This window comes from Harpia harpyja, chromosome 12 (assembly GCF_026419915.1).
Source record: "Harpia harpyja isolate bHarHar1 chromosome 12, bHarHar1 primary haplotype, whole genome shotgun sequence".
NCBI lineage: Eukaryota > Metazoa > Chordata > Aves > Accipitriformes > Accipitridae > Harpia > Harpia harpyja.
The window spans coordinates 41,292,412-41,306,062 of NC_068951.1; the positions used below are offsets into that span (position 1 = coordinate 41,292,412).

Consider the following 13,651-nt stretch of genomic DNA (forward strand, 5'->3'; position numbering starts at 1 on the left):
AAAATGATTACCTTGCAGGATTAATAGAAATATAGATTAGATGTAAAATCTAATCTATGGTGAAAGGTGATGAAAGCACCCTTCAAGTTCTATTGTTCACTTGATGTGCATATATATTACCCAGAAATAGTACTGCAATATATGCAGACTTGCCTGAAGATCCATCACATCTGCTTGCTTATGTTATCTATATATTTGGGGAAGATTCTTCTTTTAATGGGAAATGTTCTCATAAAGGAGAAGAATGCCAGGAAAGAGAAAACAGAAGTGTAGGAAAGTGTCGGGATTTTTATTTCTGTTGTTTGCTGTACTTTGATAAGTTTCAAGTTCTACCTGTGATATATTTTGAAATATCCCAGAACAGATACTGTTATTAGATTTTAACAGCTTACTTTTTCTTTTTATCCTTTAAGGCAATGCATAACTTATACGGAGTTCAAACTTTCTTCCTGTGTTTGGAAGACAGCACTGGAGCCTCCTTTGGTGTTTTCCTAATGAATAGCAATGCCATGGGTAAGAAAGCTTTCTCTGCAGCTCTGAGCATTGCAGTTAAATATCTTTTTAAATGATCTCTTGGATTGGGATCCTAACTGTAGTGTTTAGCGTATGCGACATAAGCAGTAAGTAGCGCACAGTTATCATGAAGATTGCGCTGGAAACCTGAGGGACAGAAACCTATCATCTAAAGCATGTGTAGCTTTGTGCAGATGTGCAGGACACTGGAATCAGAGACTAAATTTGGAGTTAGCAATACTTGAACTTAAATGCCTTTTATTCTCTTTAGGTAAGCATGCATATATGTATGCTTTACAGAGCTCTTCACACCTCTTGAGGCTGGAAAGTTGTACTAAAAATTTAAAGATAAAAGTTTGAGGCATTGGATTTCTTCTGATTCTCTTCTCTGTAGAATGTAAAGGAATGGAAATATGGACATTGAAAAGAGTCATCTGAATACATATCCTCATCATTGCAAGTTCAATTAATGGGATTGTGTTCCTTAGGTGTATTTGTTTTTTTTTTCCTTAAGTAAATTTTCTTATCATCAATTAGAAAATTACAAAGGTGTTTTAGAATTAGCTGGTATTCAAAATTGGTTTTGTGCGCTCTTGTCCGGCAGAGTTTGTGGTGCAGCCTGCTCCAGCTGTGACCTACAGAACCATTGGTGGGATCCTTGATTTCTATATCTTCTTGGGGAACACTCCAGAGCAAGTAGTCCAGGAGTACCTGGAGGTACCTTTAGCTCCTCCAGGGAGGAGGAGAGATTATGCATTCAACATATTTTTAATAGTGTTTGGGATTTTTTGGTGGGGTTTTTTTTCCGCCTCTTTATTTGACAGTATGTCTTCACTATGTTATCTATTAACTGAAAATATGACTCAGTATATATTTAACTAAGAATAACTGTTAGTATGTCCCTAATGTGACTGCTGTCATTAGCAATAGCTAGCTGGTGTTAAGCTGGGGTGTAGATATTTTTAGTTGGCCTGTTAAGGACAGCTGAAATGTGAGCACTACTCTTGCTGGAGATGCTGGAACAGAGACCATGCAGCAGCTCAAGGCCCATCATCAGTCTGTATGGCCCAACTGATTTACACAGTGGTCATTGGAGCTAGAAATGGTCTACATGGAAAAACTTATGCTTCCTTGCTGGGGCTTACTCTTGTTATAAGGACAAATTCCTGTTCATATGGCAGTATTATAGGGTAGATAATGTGCTTACATGTATGTCATGATTTTATGGTCATAAGATATCACTGGTATCTTCTATGCTTCTTGAGATCTGCTTAGGTTTCATTCTTTAAAGAATGGGGATTGTTCCAAAATATTTGTGTTTCTTAAAATAAAGAAAGAATCATAGAAAAGTATTGCATTTGGGAGTGGGCTGCTCATTTCACACACTCAAGCTTAGTGTATATTATTCAAATAGATTTGGAGAGTATGGATCTAGGGAAACAGGCACCGAGGTGACGCACGCAGACTCCACTGACGATGAGTGGGATTTTTGCTCTCAACTTGCAGCTCGTGGGACTGCCAGAGTTGCCTTCCTACTGGAGCCTGGGCTTCCAGCTCAGCCGCTGGAATTACGGGTCTCTGGATGAGGTGAAGAGAGTTGTGGAGAGGAACAGGGCGATTGGACTCCCTTATGTAAGTATGGGGTTTGAGGAGGGCAGCAACCGCACAAAGGCAGAGCTCTGCAGGAGAAATGACCCAGAGATCCTGACCTTCATGTTCTGCAACTGGTTCATTTCACAACAGTTTAAATTAGTAAATTTCTAACATATAGGCTTCTGGTGTCAAAGGGTTTTGTGCATTATAATGGTAGACCCATTATCAGAATGTGGGACATGGTAGGGCTTAATTACAATACGTTTTATTTGAACACATTATTGTACTGCTTTTTCAGTTATACTTTCCAACTATATCCACTTACCTTCTCATGATACCTAATCCATGTATTATTTTTTTTAATTGTCCTGTGGACAGTTATGGAACTATATATTATTCTTAATCGACAGCCAAAGGTAAAGTACAATTAATTTTTAAAATTAGATTTCAGATTACATTAGCCTGATGGCTTAAATAGAATGAAAATACTCTAACGTTAAGCTAAGAGTTGAGGAAGAACTGTTCAGATTTAAAGGGATAGCTCTTGAAGTCAGGCAACTGCAATGAAATAACCACACGTCCAGGGGCTATTTGAAAGGGTGCCAATATACACTTTAATTTAAATTCTGTTAATGTTGAATGCAGCTCTTCTTAGGCACAAAAGATGTGTCAGTACCATTAATTAAGGCTGTAAGTATGAGATGAGAGGCACATTGCAAGTGGTCCTGACAGCATACTTTCTGCCAGGCTGCAGTAAAGTCCCAACAGTAAATTCACTATAGGACAAACAGGAATTGTCAGAATAAATTGTCTTGGACTAATATACAAAATCTTTACATATCACTTCTCATGTTAGAGCTGAACTCCCTTCCCTTTCAGGATGCTCAGATCACTGATATTGACTATATGGAGGAAAAGAAAGATTTTACTTATGACAAAGTGAAGTTTCGAGATCTCCCTAATTTTGCAGCTTATATGCATGACTATGGACAAAAATATATTATCATATTGGTAAGCATTTAACTATTTCTTTTTCCCATGTAAATACTATCATTAGAACTATTTATTATTATACTTTGCTTATTCTATGCAGTTATTACATTTATTGCCTAACATTCTAGTAGTCTGTAATAATTGATGGAGTGTATCCTGGTTTCTTCCTATTTTTTTGTTTTCTAATTTTTTTTTTTTTAGGATCCTGCTATTAGCATACAAAATCTAGTTGATGGGAGTCCATATGGAAGCTATGTCAGGGGAGAGAGCAAAAAAGTCTGGATTAATGAATCGGATGGAGTAACAGCATTACTTGGGGAGGTAATTGCATTTTCATGCATTTGAACTTGGTCTGTTGTCACTGTTATGGTTTAATTTAGGTCAGGGGGCTGCTTTTAAACTCTCATTTTTCTAAGTTGCTTCTTTCAGTAAAATTACCTGCCAGTGAGAACTAAGTTTATAAGGTCTCACTTAGGATATGATACTTTTCAACCTTTCTTGATTTTTTTTTCATTTTTTTTATGTTAAACAAAAAGGAAAACTAAAGTAGTTTAAGGCTCAGGGACAATTCATCAGCCAGCTCCTCTTTATTTTCAGTAGTGACTGAAGAGCCAGCTCCCACATTACCCCTTTCATTTATAATTTTAACTTCTATTGAGAAATTTTTCTGTTGTGTATTGTTCCTTGTATGACTTAAAAGCAATTGAAAACTCCAAACTTTAGAAACTCATACTCTTTCTGCCTTCCTTCAGCATGCAAGCTATTGTCACTCTAGCAGTTTGTCGTTCAAAATCGTCATCAGATCATTATATTATCACTGCCCTTGATGGCAAACTGGGGGGGTCCTGGTGGACAACAGGCTGAACATGAGTCAGCAGTTTGCCACTGCAGCAATGAAGGCAAATCAGATCCTGGGCTTGACTGAAGGAGTTAGGTCTTTTCTCCCTAGAGAAGAGAAGGCTCACAGGAGACTTCATCACAATATTCCAGTATTTAGAGGGCAGCTACAAAGAGGACAGAGGCTCTCTATTCACAAGGAGCCACATGGAGAATATGAGGGGCAACAGATACAATTTGCACCATAAATTTTTTACAATGATGTGTCATGGTTTAACTCCAGTGGGCAACTAAGCACCACGCAGCCGCTCACTCACTCCCCCCCACCCAGTTGGATCAGGGGGGAGAATCAAAAAAAAGTTAAACTCATGGGTTGAGATAAAGACAGTTTAATAGGACAGAAAAGAAGAAAATAATAATAATAATGATGATGATGATGATGATGATGATGATAATAATAATAATACAATACTAATAATAAAAGGATTGGAATACACAAAACAAGTGATGCACAATGCAATTGATCACCACTCGCTGACTGATGCCCAGTTAGTTCCTGAGCTGCAATCTGCCCCCCAGGCCAACTCCCCCCAGTTTATATACTGGGCATGATGTCATGTTGTATGGAGTATATCCCTTTGGCCAGTTTGGGTCAGCTGCACTGGCTGTGTCCCCTCCCAACTTCTTGTGCCCCTCCAGCCTTCTTGCTGGCTGGGCATGAGAAGCTGAAAAATCCTTGACTTTGTAAAAACACTACTTAGCAACAACTGAAAACATCAGTGTGTTATCAACATTCTTCTCATACTGAACTCAAGACACAACACTATACCATTAAAACATAACACTATACCAGCTACTAGAAAGAAAATTAACTCTATCCCAGCTAAAACCAGGACACAGTGAGAACAATCATTCATTGGAACACCCTCCCCAGGGACACAATAGTCCCCAGCAGTGGAGGTTTTCAGGCTGTGATTGGACAGGGTGCTAGATGATCTCATCTGGGTTCCCTTTCCCATGAAAGATGGGACCAGATGATCTTTCATGGTCCCTTCCAACCTGGGTTGTTCTATGATTCTAGGAACTCTTTTTAATATCATTAAAAGTTTAATTAATTACTTCCCTTCTCATATTGCAGGTGTGGCCAGGGGAATCTGTGTTCCCAGACTTCACCAACCCAGACTGCACTAGCTGGTGGGTGGAAGAATGCAAACTGTTTTATAATGTAGTGCCGTATGATGGGATCTGGATTGTAAGTAATTCAGAACTCTCTTTTTTATTTTTATTTTTAAAAATAGGCAAAGATAGATGTTTATCACAATCAATTTGCATTGAATTTGAAAGGGATGTTTACTATAACTAACCTGAAATCAGTGCAGGATGTGTAAGTCTTCTGGTGCTGAATTTGCAATTCAAATTTGAATTTTTAAATTTTAATTTGAATCATTTATCATGGCATTTAAATGATCAGTGTGCTGGTTTTTGGATGTTCAGTGACACTTTAAAATGCTTCAATTGATGAACTGTTGCTAAAGGCAAATGCCAGCACATTTCTATATTCAGAATGGCAATATTTGGAGACCTGCATACCTGCTTAGTGAATGTGTGCTAAACAGGTCCTGAATACAGGGTATAATATGAATAATCTATGTATCTATGCTCCAAGTAGCTCATGGAATTTCCGGTTAATGAATCTGCAATTGCTACTCCATTTAAGGATTTGGAAAAATCAGGCTCCTTAGACAGGTTCTCCCACAAAAGGACTAAAATACAGTCTGGTGCAGTGGATTTTAGGTACAGGTTTTGGAAATCAGATGAAATTAAGAACCGTTTTGACTGACCAGATTAGTTTTTTAGAGGAATATCCTGTAATAAAGCTTCTAAAAGTGGGTGCCTGAAGGAAATCTGTACTTAAACTTCTCAATCCCTCTCTCAGAGCATTCTTCCTTTTATTCTTTTTGTGTTTTTCCTACTTCCTTTTACTTAAAAATAAAGAAATATTTCAAAAGAAAACAAGAACCTACTGAATATTTTGCCATGCGTTTTAAAAAGCTGTAACAATTTTAAATTAATCTGTATGGCAAAATACAGTCCTTCAGCTGCTATGTGTGTGGTGGGTTGACCCTGGCTGGAGGCCAGGTGCCCACCAAAGCTGCTCTATCACTCCCCTCCTCAGCTGGACAGGGGAGAGAAAATATAACGAAAGGCTCGTGGGTCGAGATAAGGACAGGGAGAGATCACTTGCCAATTACCAGCACTGGCAAAACAGACTCGACTTGGGCAAAAAATCAACCTAATTTATTACCAATCAAACCAGAGTAGGGTAATGAGAAATAAAACCAAATCTTAAAAACACCTTCACCCCACCCCTCCCTCCTTACCGGGCACAGCTTCACTCCCAATTTTCTCTCCCTCCTCCCTCCCAGCAGCGCAGGGGGACAGGGAATGGGGGTTGGGGTCAGTTCATCACACCTTGTCTCTGCCGCTCCTTCCTCCTCAGGGGGAGGACTCCTCACTCTTCCCCTTCTCCAATGTGGGTCCTTCCCACAGGCTGCAGTTCTTCACAAACTGCTCCAGCGTGGGTCCCTCCCCCGGGCTGCAGTCCTTCAGGCACAGCCTGCTCCAGCGTGGGTTCCCTGCGGGGCCACAAGTCCTGCCAGCAAACCTGCTCCAGCGCGGGCTTCCCACGGGGTCCCAGCCTCCTTTGGGCATCCCCCTGCTCCGGCGTGGGCTCCTCCCCGGGCTGCAGGTGGAGATTTGCTCCCCCGTGGACCTCCGCTCCCCCGTGGACCTCCCTGGGCTGCAGGGGGACAGCCTGCCTCACCGGGGTCTTCCCCACGGGCTGCAGGGGAATCTCTGCTCTGGCGCCTGGAGAATCTCCTCCCCTCCTTCTGCACTGACCTGGGGCTCTGCAGGGCTGGGGCTCTCATGTTCTCACTCCTCTCTCCAGCTGCAGTTTCTGTGTCCCAGCAACTTTTTTTTCTTTTTAAATATGTTATCCCAGGGGCACTACTGCTGTCGCTGATGGGCTTGGACTTGGCCGGTGGCGGGTCTATCTCGGAGTCGGCTGGCATTGGCTCTGTCGGACATGGGGGAAGCTTCCAGCAGCTTCTCACAAAAGCCACCCCTGTAGCCCCCTGGTACCAACACCTTGCCATGCAAACCCAATACAATGTGATACAATGAGTTTCTTTCTTATTTTTGCTGACTCTGTGGTTCCATCAAGTGAAGCTATGAAGTGTAAGACTGCACAGCTCTCTTACAGAGAACAAATAGTTTGAGTGAAGGAATTTGACTCCAGTGCCTCCATGATGAATTTGCTCTCTTCTTCCATGCATGCTTGTTCTGCAGCACGTTCAGGGATGCACATAGAAATGCACTTACAGCACTACCAAATAAAATATTCATGGAAGGAGACAGCACAATTTGAAAGTATAATGGTTTGGAAAGTATTATAAAGGAGATGTTTAAGAATATCTAGTCACCTTGTGTATTTTGACAGTAACAATGTACATTTTCTGGTTCTGCATTTCTCTCCAAACACACGCTCCATACCAAAGCCATTTCCTTGAGAGATGTGTGGAGTTGGTCATAGGTAGGGACAATGTATACATGACCACCTCTTGCAGTTTCTTTCTGTGGAGGGATAAGATGTAGCTCTTGCGACATGATGCTCACCTGCATATAGAAGTCTATATTAATACAGGAATGAACCAGACCAGTATCTGAGTTATATCATTCTTGCCTAATTGTATGGTACAAGTTCCAAGTAATTATTCCTTAAAGGATAAGAGAATAGAATGTAAGACTTTGTTGGAAAAATATACTTGAGGAAACTTTATTACATTCTGCATCTTACCGTTTCAGGATATGAATGAAGTATCCAACTTCGTTAAAGGCTCAAAAAAAGGTTGTGCGCAGAATGACTTAAACTATCCTCCTTTCACTCCCAGTAAGTCCATCTACTTTACCCAGAAAGCAAAATAGCAAAAAGTTTATGAATTACTGCACAGTTGGCTACAAGGATGCAAAGTGATTTTAGGGTAGTTCTTATGGGTGGGGTTTGAACATTACTATTGACAGAAAATACCGGTATACTTTGGCCCTTGTCGAAGGCGTGGTTTATATAACTGGCTTTTTTCCCTTTTTAAATTATTACGGAATATTGTTGTTGCCTTAATTATGTCTGATAATCTAATGATCTTCTTTCACTATCAGTAGTTTTCGAGATGTATACAGAACTAAAATGGAGTTCATAGTTTATATTAAGTCATAGGTTTAAGTAACAATTGCCAACGTGTTGTCAGATGATGATTCAGAAATTTAGAGTGTAGTTATCAGTTATTCCTTGAATGGGTGCAAAGCTCAAGAGTAGAAAAGGTCACAGAGCAACAATGAATCAAACCAGCAGCCAAGAGTAGCGTTTTGGTTTTGTAGTAGAAATACTGGCCTTAGTGCAAACATTGAAGAGAAAAAAGGGCTTGAATGTCAGGAATGTGCATTAAAGAAAAGATTGGAAATATTCATAATAAAAACATACTTTAAAAGTGATTTTTGTATTCCTTTATTGAAGGTATTCTTGATAAGCTCATGTTTTCCAAGACACTTTGTATGGATGCAGTGCAGAAGTGGGGGAAACATTATGATGTCCATAGTCTTTATGGATATTCCATGGCCATATCAACACAGAAGTAAGGAACGCATCCTAAAATCTTTACAAAAAGGTTTCAGAACAGTACATGGTCTGCATTTTCCAAAACAGTAAGAGATTTCACTTCTAAAGGAACCCAGTTCCTGGAAAATACTGTATTATATTTAAGCCAATGCAGCTAAGGCAAAATCTACTAACTAAAGTTGGTAGTAAAAGCCACACATTGGTTTTCAAGTGTGTATAGAAAGATTATTTAAAATTAATGTCTTGAACTTCACTAAAATACCCCTGGTTAACTGTAAAGGAGTCCACATCCCTGGGATGAATAATTATTGTAAATCAGTCAGTGTAAATCTGTCATATAAAACTATTGATGTCTCAGTCGTCTTTTTTCCTTTGCATAATTCCAGTCTCATTTCCTTTTAAGAGTCATCAAAGCATTGTTTCCTGGAAAACGAAGCTTCCTTATTTCAAGGTCTACTTTTGTTGGATCAGGAAAGCACACAGGACACTGGCTGGGAGATAATGCAGCAACATGGGATCACTTAAAATGGGCAATACCTGGAATGCTGGACTTTAACCTCTTTGGAATTCCTTACGTATGACATTAGTTTGTGACAGCCTTTCAAAACATATGGATAAACAGTAACTCTGCCTCTGTGATAACAGATATCTAATAATACGCTATCTAGATAACCATCTTAGCTTTTCAGCTCCAAATTAATCCCCTTCAGGAATCTGGATTTAACATTTTTTTCCAATTATTGATTTTTGGTTTAGGCCACTTATTTTGATTACTGTAGCTGTGTGTGTACAGTGAGATGAATGTGGGTAACAAACGTATTATCTTATATATTCCAAGCTACCTGTTACTTCTAGTAATTTTTAAACACTAGTCATCGATGTGAAACACTTTGGTGTTTTCCTTATCATTTCAAATGAAATAGAGACATCCATTTATGAGGGAAATAGCCAAATTCCTTTCCATGATTTGAATTTGTATGTCTCTTGAGCTTTTGTCCTATTATATGCATATTAGCATCAAACAGGAAGGTAAAGGTTTGGAAGAAATAGAATGATGGGCAACGTTAGCTAGTATTCAGTTTAATTTTTTGGACAACTTCGTTGAATTTGAATGAATGAATGTACAAATGTGTTGAATGGCCCAGTCACTCTGGCTAGCAATTAAGGTTGAATTAATGCATCTCTGAAAACTAGAAGTTTTGTGTAGACATTAGACGTGCAGCGTACTGTACATCCAACACATTCTGTTTTATTTTTAAAGATTGGAGCAGATATTTGTGGTTTCTTTGACAACACCACAGAAGAACTTTGCAGACGATGGATGCAAGTAGGAGCATTTTATCCGTTTTCCAGGAATCACAATGCTGAAGGATTCATAGTAAGTTGTGCTTTCTCTTACAAAATGCTCTGTTACCCAACCACATTCCTTTTAATAGTATCACTAGTAATCATTACTATCACTGACAATTATGTAGCTGACCAGTTTGAAAATGGGAGAACCTTAAACTCTCTTTATGAAACCTTAGATCTGAGAGGTTTGCTTCATACAAGTTAATTGAGATTACACTTAATTGGCAACAGTTTCATGACCATCATGTGCCTATCACCAAGGGCAAGCACTCACTGCTCTGTGGCCCATCAGACTGACTCTTGGGAGCCCTTTAGCATGGACCTGAGTGCATCCCAGGATGAAACACAGACTAACCCTGATGTGCCCTCCTTGCAGATGGGCAAGGAGGGACGTGCAGCACAAAACACAGCGAGCCTGAAGGAGCAGGACCTCCAGTCACACCACTCAAAAGACAAACACTGTGCAGCTATGCACCATTGAATTTCTGCCTCTCTGAAACAGCAGCCACTTTTCACAAGTTTGGCAGAGTGTTTTTTTCATGATGAAAATATTAATAATCCGATATTTGTTTTCAGCCTCAGGATCCGGCTGTGTTTGGACCTGATTCAGTCTTGGTGAAAACCTCCAAGTATTACTTGAACATTCGCTACACCTTGCTGCCCTACCTGTATACACTCTTTTATAAAGCTCATACTCAAGGAGACACAGTTGTACGGCCAGTTTTGCATGAGTAAGTTTACTCATCAGCCTTTGTGATAGTTTTATGAGGAATAAAAAAATCTGACACATTAAATGTTGTTAGGGACTTTCTAAACACTGATGTAGTCTGTGAAAATGCACATTGGAATATATATAGACAACTTCTCAATTCATGAAATACCATTTTGGAGTAATCAGAAGAGTAATCAGAAACCATCTGTAATTTCTGCATATACGCATATATTATTATCAGTCACTCTTAGAAGTTGCTATGAGATGTGATTGTCAGCTAATCAAATTATTCTCCACCATCATATATACATATTAGAATAGATGTTTCCTTGCCTGGAAACTCTTGAATAAGCTGTGTCAAGAACACACGCGCACCTATATGTTCACACGTGTGCAGAGAACACTAACTGAACTAGTAAGAACTTACCTTCTCATCTTCAGATTGCCTCAGATCAAAAAAAAAAAAACCAAACCCAAAACCAAAGCAATTTTGATATGACACTCTTCAGTCATGATTCTAGACAATCTGGTTCTAGACAATAGGTACCCTGAAATATTAGGATTGCTGATGGTGGTATAGTTCATAAAAACCCAGTTACTGCTATATCCTTCCCACGTGCCCAGGTTCTACTCTGACGAAGTGACATGGAGTGTGGACAGGCAGTTCCTGTGGGGTCCTGGGCTGCTTGTTTCCCCTGTACTTGACCCGGTAGGTTTGGCTGTTTTGGTATCTCTCTCATAACCACTTCATGGGGCACAGGGCCACGCTGAGTGACCAGTTCCAGCCCTTTTCTCTGGCAGGGGACTGCAGCATTACATCCCCAAGGTACACTATTCCTGTCGCTCCTTTATTGCTCTGATTAGAAACCACCCCCCAGTTCTGAGCCTTTGCTGTTCAGTCTTGTGACAATTCTGTTATTCAGCTTAAAGGTTATAGCTCCTCTACTATATACACATTTCTTGCTGAAATCACACTCCCCCTTGGTTTTTTATGCTGAACAAGCTGCACTGCAAAAATAGGCTCTGCCATTTCCCTGAGGATCCCAGGAAATTTGCTCTGGTCCCATTCTAGTCTGAACTCTTCTGTCTTGACCAGACCTGTAAACTCTATTGGCAAAGCGATTGCAGAGGGCCTTGTTTATTAGCATTAACACAGCTCTATCTCCAGTGCAAACATGGTTTTTTGCTAGATGCTTAGATTATATTTATTTTTTCATGGGTACATCATATTACTGACTTATGGCTGTTGATGGATTCCTAACAAGCCTCGGTTTTGCTTCTTCTTTATTTTCTGTTTTTTTCCCCCTTCATGTATTGCTTCCAGTGAGGGAGCACACAGCATATTTTTATCACTGCCGAAATGGAAAACCTTGCACTTTGTGCTATTAAATCCCACTCCTATTTTCCAGTCCTCTAGGGAGTCAAAGTCATCTGGACTGTTACTCTGGTTCACCTCAACTTTGCATCATGTCTGAATTTCCTTCAGAATCAGCTTGTCTTGCTGCATTTCAGCTTGTCTGTGGTGCAACAAGAAAACAAATAGGTCGTGGCTTATTCTGTGGCAGAATCTTGTAAATAATGATTGTTAATGCCAGTAACACATATGCCGTGAAGAAGCACAAAACGTTTGTTAAATACGTAAAATGAAAGCAAGAACCTGAAAGATGCCAGCCCAGAAAAATGTGAAAATAAAGAAGATGATACAGAGATCCTTGTGGCTATGATCTGAGCCACTGGATTTGAAGCACTGTGACTTTGGGCTGCATGCAACGAGCTGCCGCATTGTAGAGTGGTGATTCAGTGGTCTCCCAGTAGATTTGCAGAAATTGTACTTGGATTGCTCTCTTCCTTTCTGGACATCATCATAAAAACCATTACAGAAAACAGCGAAGAGGCAGTGTGAACTTTAGTTTTATTGGAAAATTTAGTTTATTTGATTAAGTTCCTTTCAAATATGAAAGTCGTTTCTTTGTTCACCTTTCAGGGTGTGGATGTAATTCAAGCATATATTCCCGATGCAGTATGGTATGAGTATGATACGGTGAGTAAATGCAGCAGATACTATGGGGAGATTTTCTAAATGGCTATGTGAGAAAATAAGATTGTCAGCCCTGCTTTGGTGACAGAGACCTGAAGAAAAGCCCGCAGGAAGGAAATGGTGAGACAGGGGATGAAGGTTGGTGGGGTAAGTGCATGAATCAACGCCTCAAGAAAGGACACAGAGGCGTGGAACATAGTGCAGGAGATTGGAAGACAGACTGAGTGCAGACTTTAGCAAAAACTGTATTTGAAATAAAATAAACTACAAATAATTATAATTATAATACACAAGAGTCTGCAATTATTCTTTACTAATCTCATTTCTGCAAATAAGTTTCCCGCCGCTGTGATGATCCTTTTGATGGGTGAAAAAGGACATTGCTCACGTCAGATTCCCATATTCACGTCAGAGTTCCAACAGGACTTGCTCTCTGGGTTGACTGAGCCAAAACGAAATGGTGAGAGATGCTGAATTATGACATTAGATCATATTGACTGGTGCAGTTGTTTCATCTTTATGTGCCCATTGGCACATAGATATTTACATAACTTAAGCCTTTTCTAAAAGGAAGCATTACGATGAAACTCAGGACTTGAGAAAACGTTCCCAGCAGCGAGTAATGCAACATACCCGTTCTCTTTTACATCCCTGTCAATAAGGGGGCAAAAATGTCAGTGAGAAAGCAATGGACCGATATGTACCTGCCAGCAGACAAACTGGGACTCCATTTGAGAGGAGGCTATATTTACCCTACTCAACAACCAGCTAACACAACAGTTGCAAGGTATGCTTCAAATCTGAATGCTTTTATGTTTGGGCTTTCTTTATTTTTTCAAGACTGGGCTCAGGACTTTCAGGTTACAAATCAGTAGCAGCCTGTTGTGTTTAGCATTTTCACCTTGAAATATGGGAATAACAGTGAGCCACACCTCACTTC

General features: G+C 39.9%; 1 protein-coding gene across 1 annotated transcript in view; it reads left to right on the top strand.

Annotated features, from left to right (window-relative positions):
- Window positions 1-13,651, top strand: part of SI (sucrase-isomaltase) — a 54,283-nt gene that overhangs the window by 11,986 nt on the left and 28,646 nt on the right. Inside the window, exons 7-20 of the mRNA XM_052804828.1 lie at window positions 414-513; window positions 1,118-1,230; window positions 2,020-2,145; window positions 2,986-3,117; window positions 3,301-3,420; window positions 5,075-5,188; window positions 7,804-7,888; window positions 8,510-8,627; window positions 9,015-9,186; window positions 9,873-9,989; window positions 10,538-10,692; window positions 11,298-11,382; window positions 12,658-12,714; window positions 13,374-13,498. Coding sequence (XP_052660788.1) covers window positions 414-513; window positions 1,118-1,230; window positions 2,020-2,145; window positions 2,986-3,117; window positions 3,301-3,420; window positions 5,075-5,188; window positions 7,804-7,888; window positions 8,510-8,627; window positions 9,015-9,186; window positions 9,873-9,989; window positions 10,538-10,692; window positions 11,298-11,382; window positions 12,658-12,714; window positions 13,374-13,498 — 1,619 coding nt within the window. The remainder of the gene's footprint in view (window positions 1-413; window positions 514-1,117; window positions 1,231-2,019; window positions 2,146-2,985; window positions 3,118-3,300; window positions 3,421-5,074; window positions 5,189-7,803; window positions 7,889-8,509; window positions 8,628-9,014; window positions 9,187-9,872; window positions 9,990-10,537; window positions 10,693-11,297; window positions 11,383-12,657; window positions 12,715-13,373; window positions 13,499-13,651) is intronic.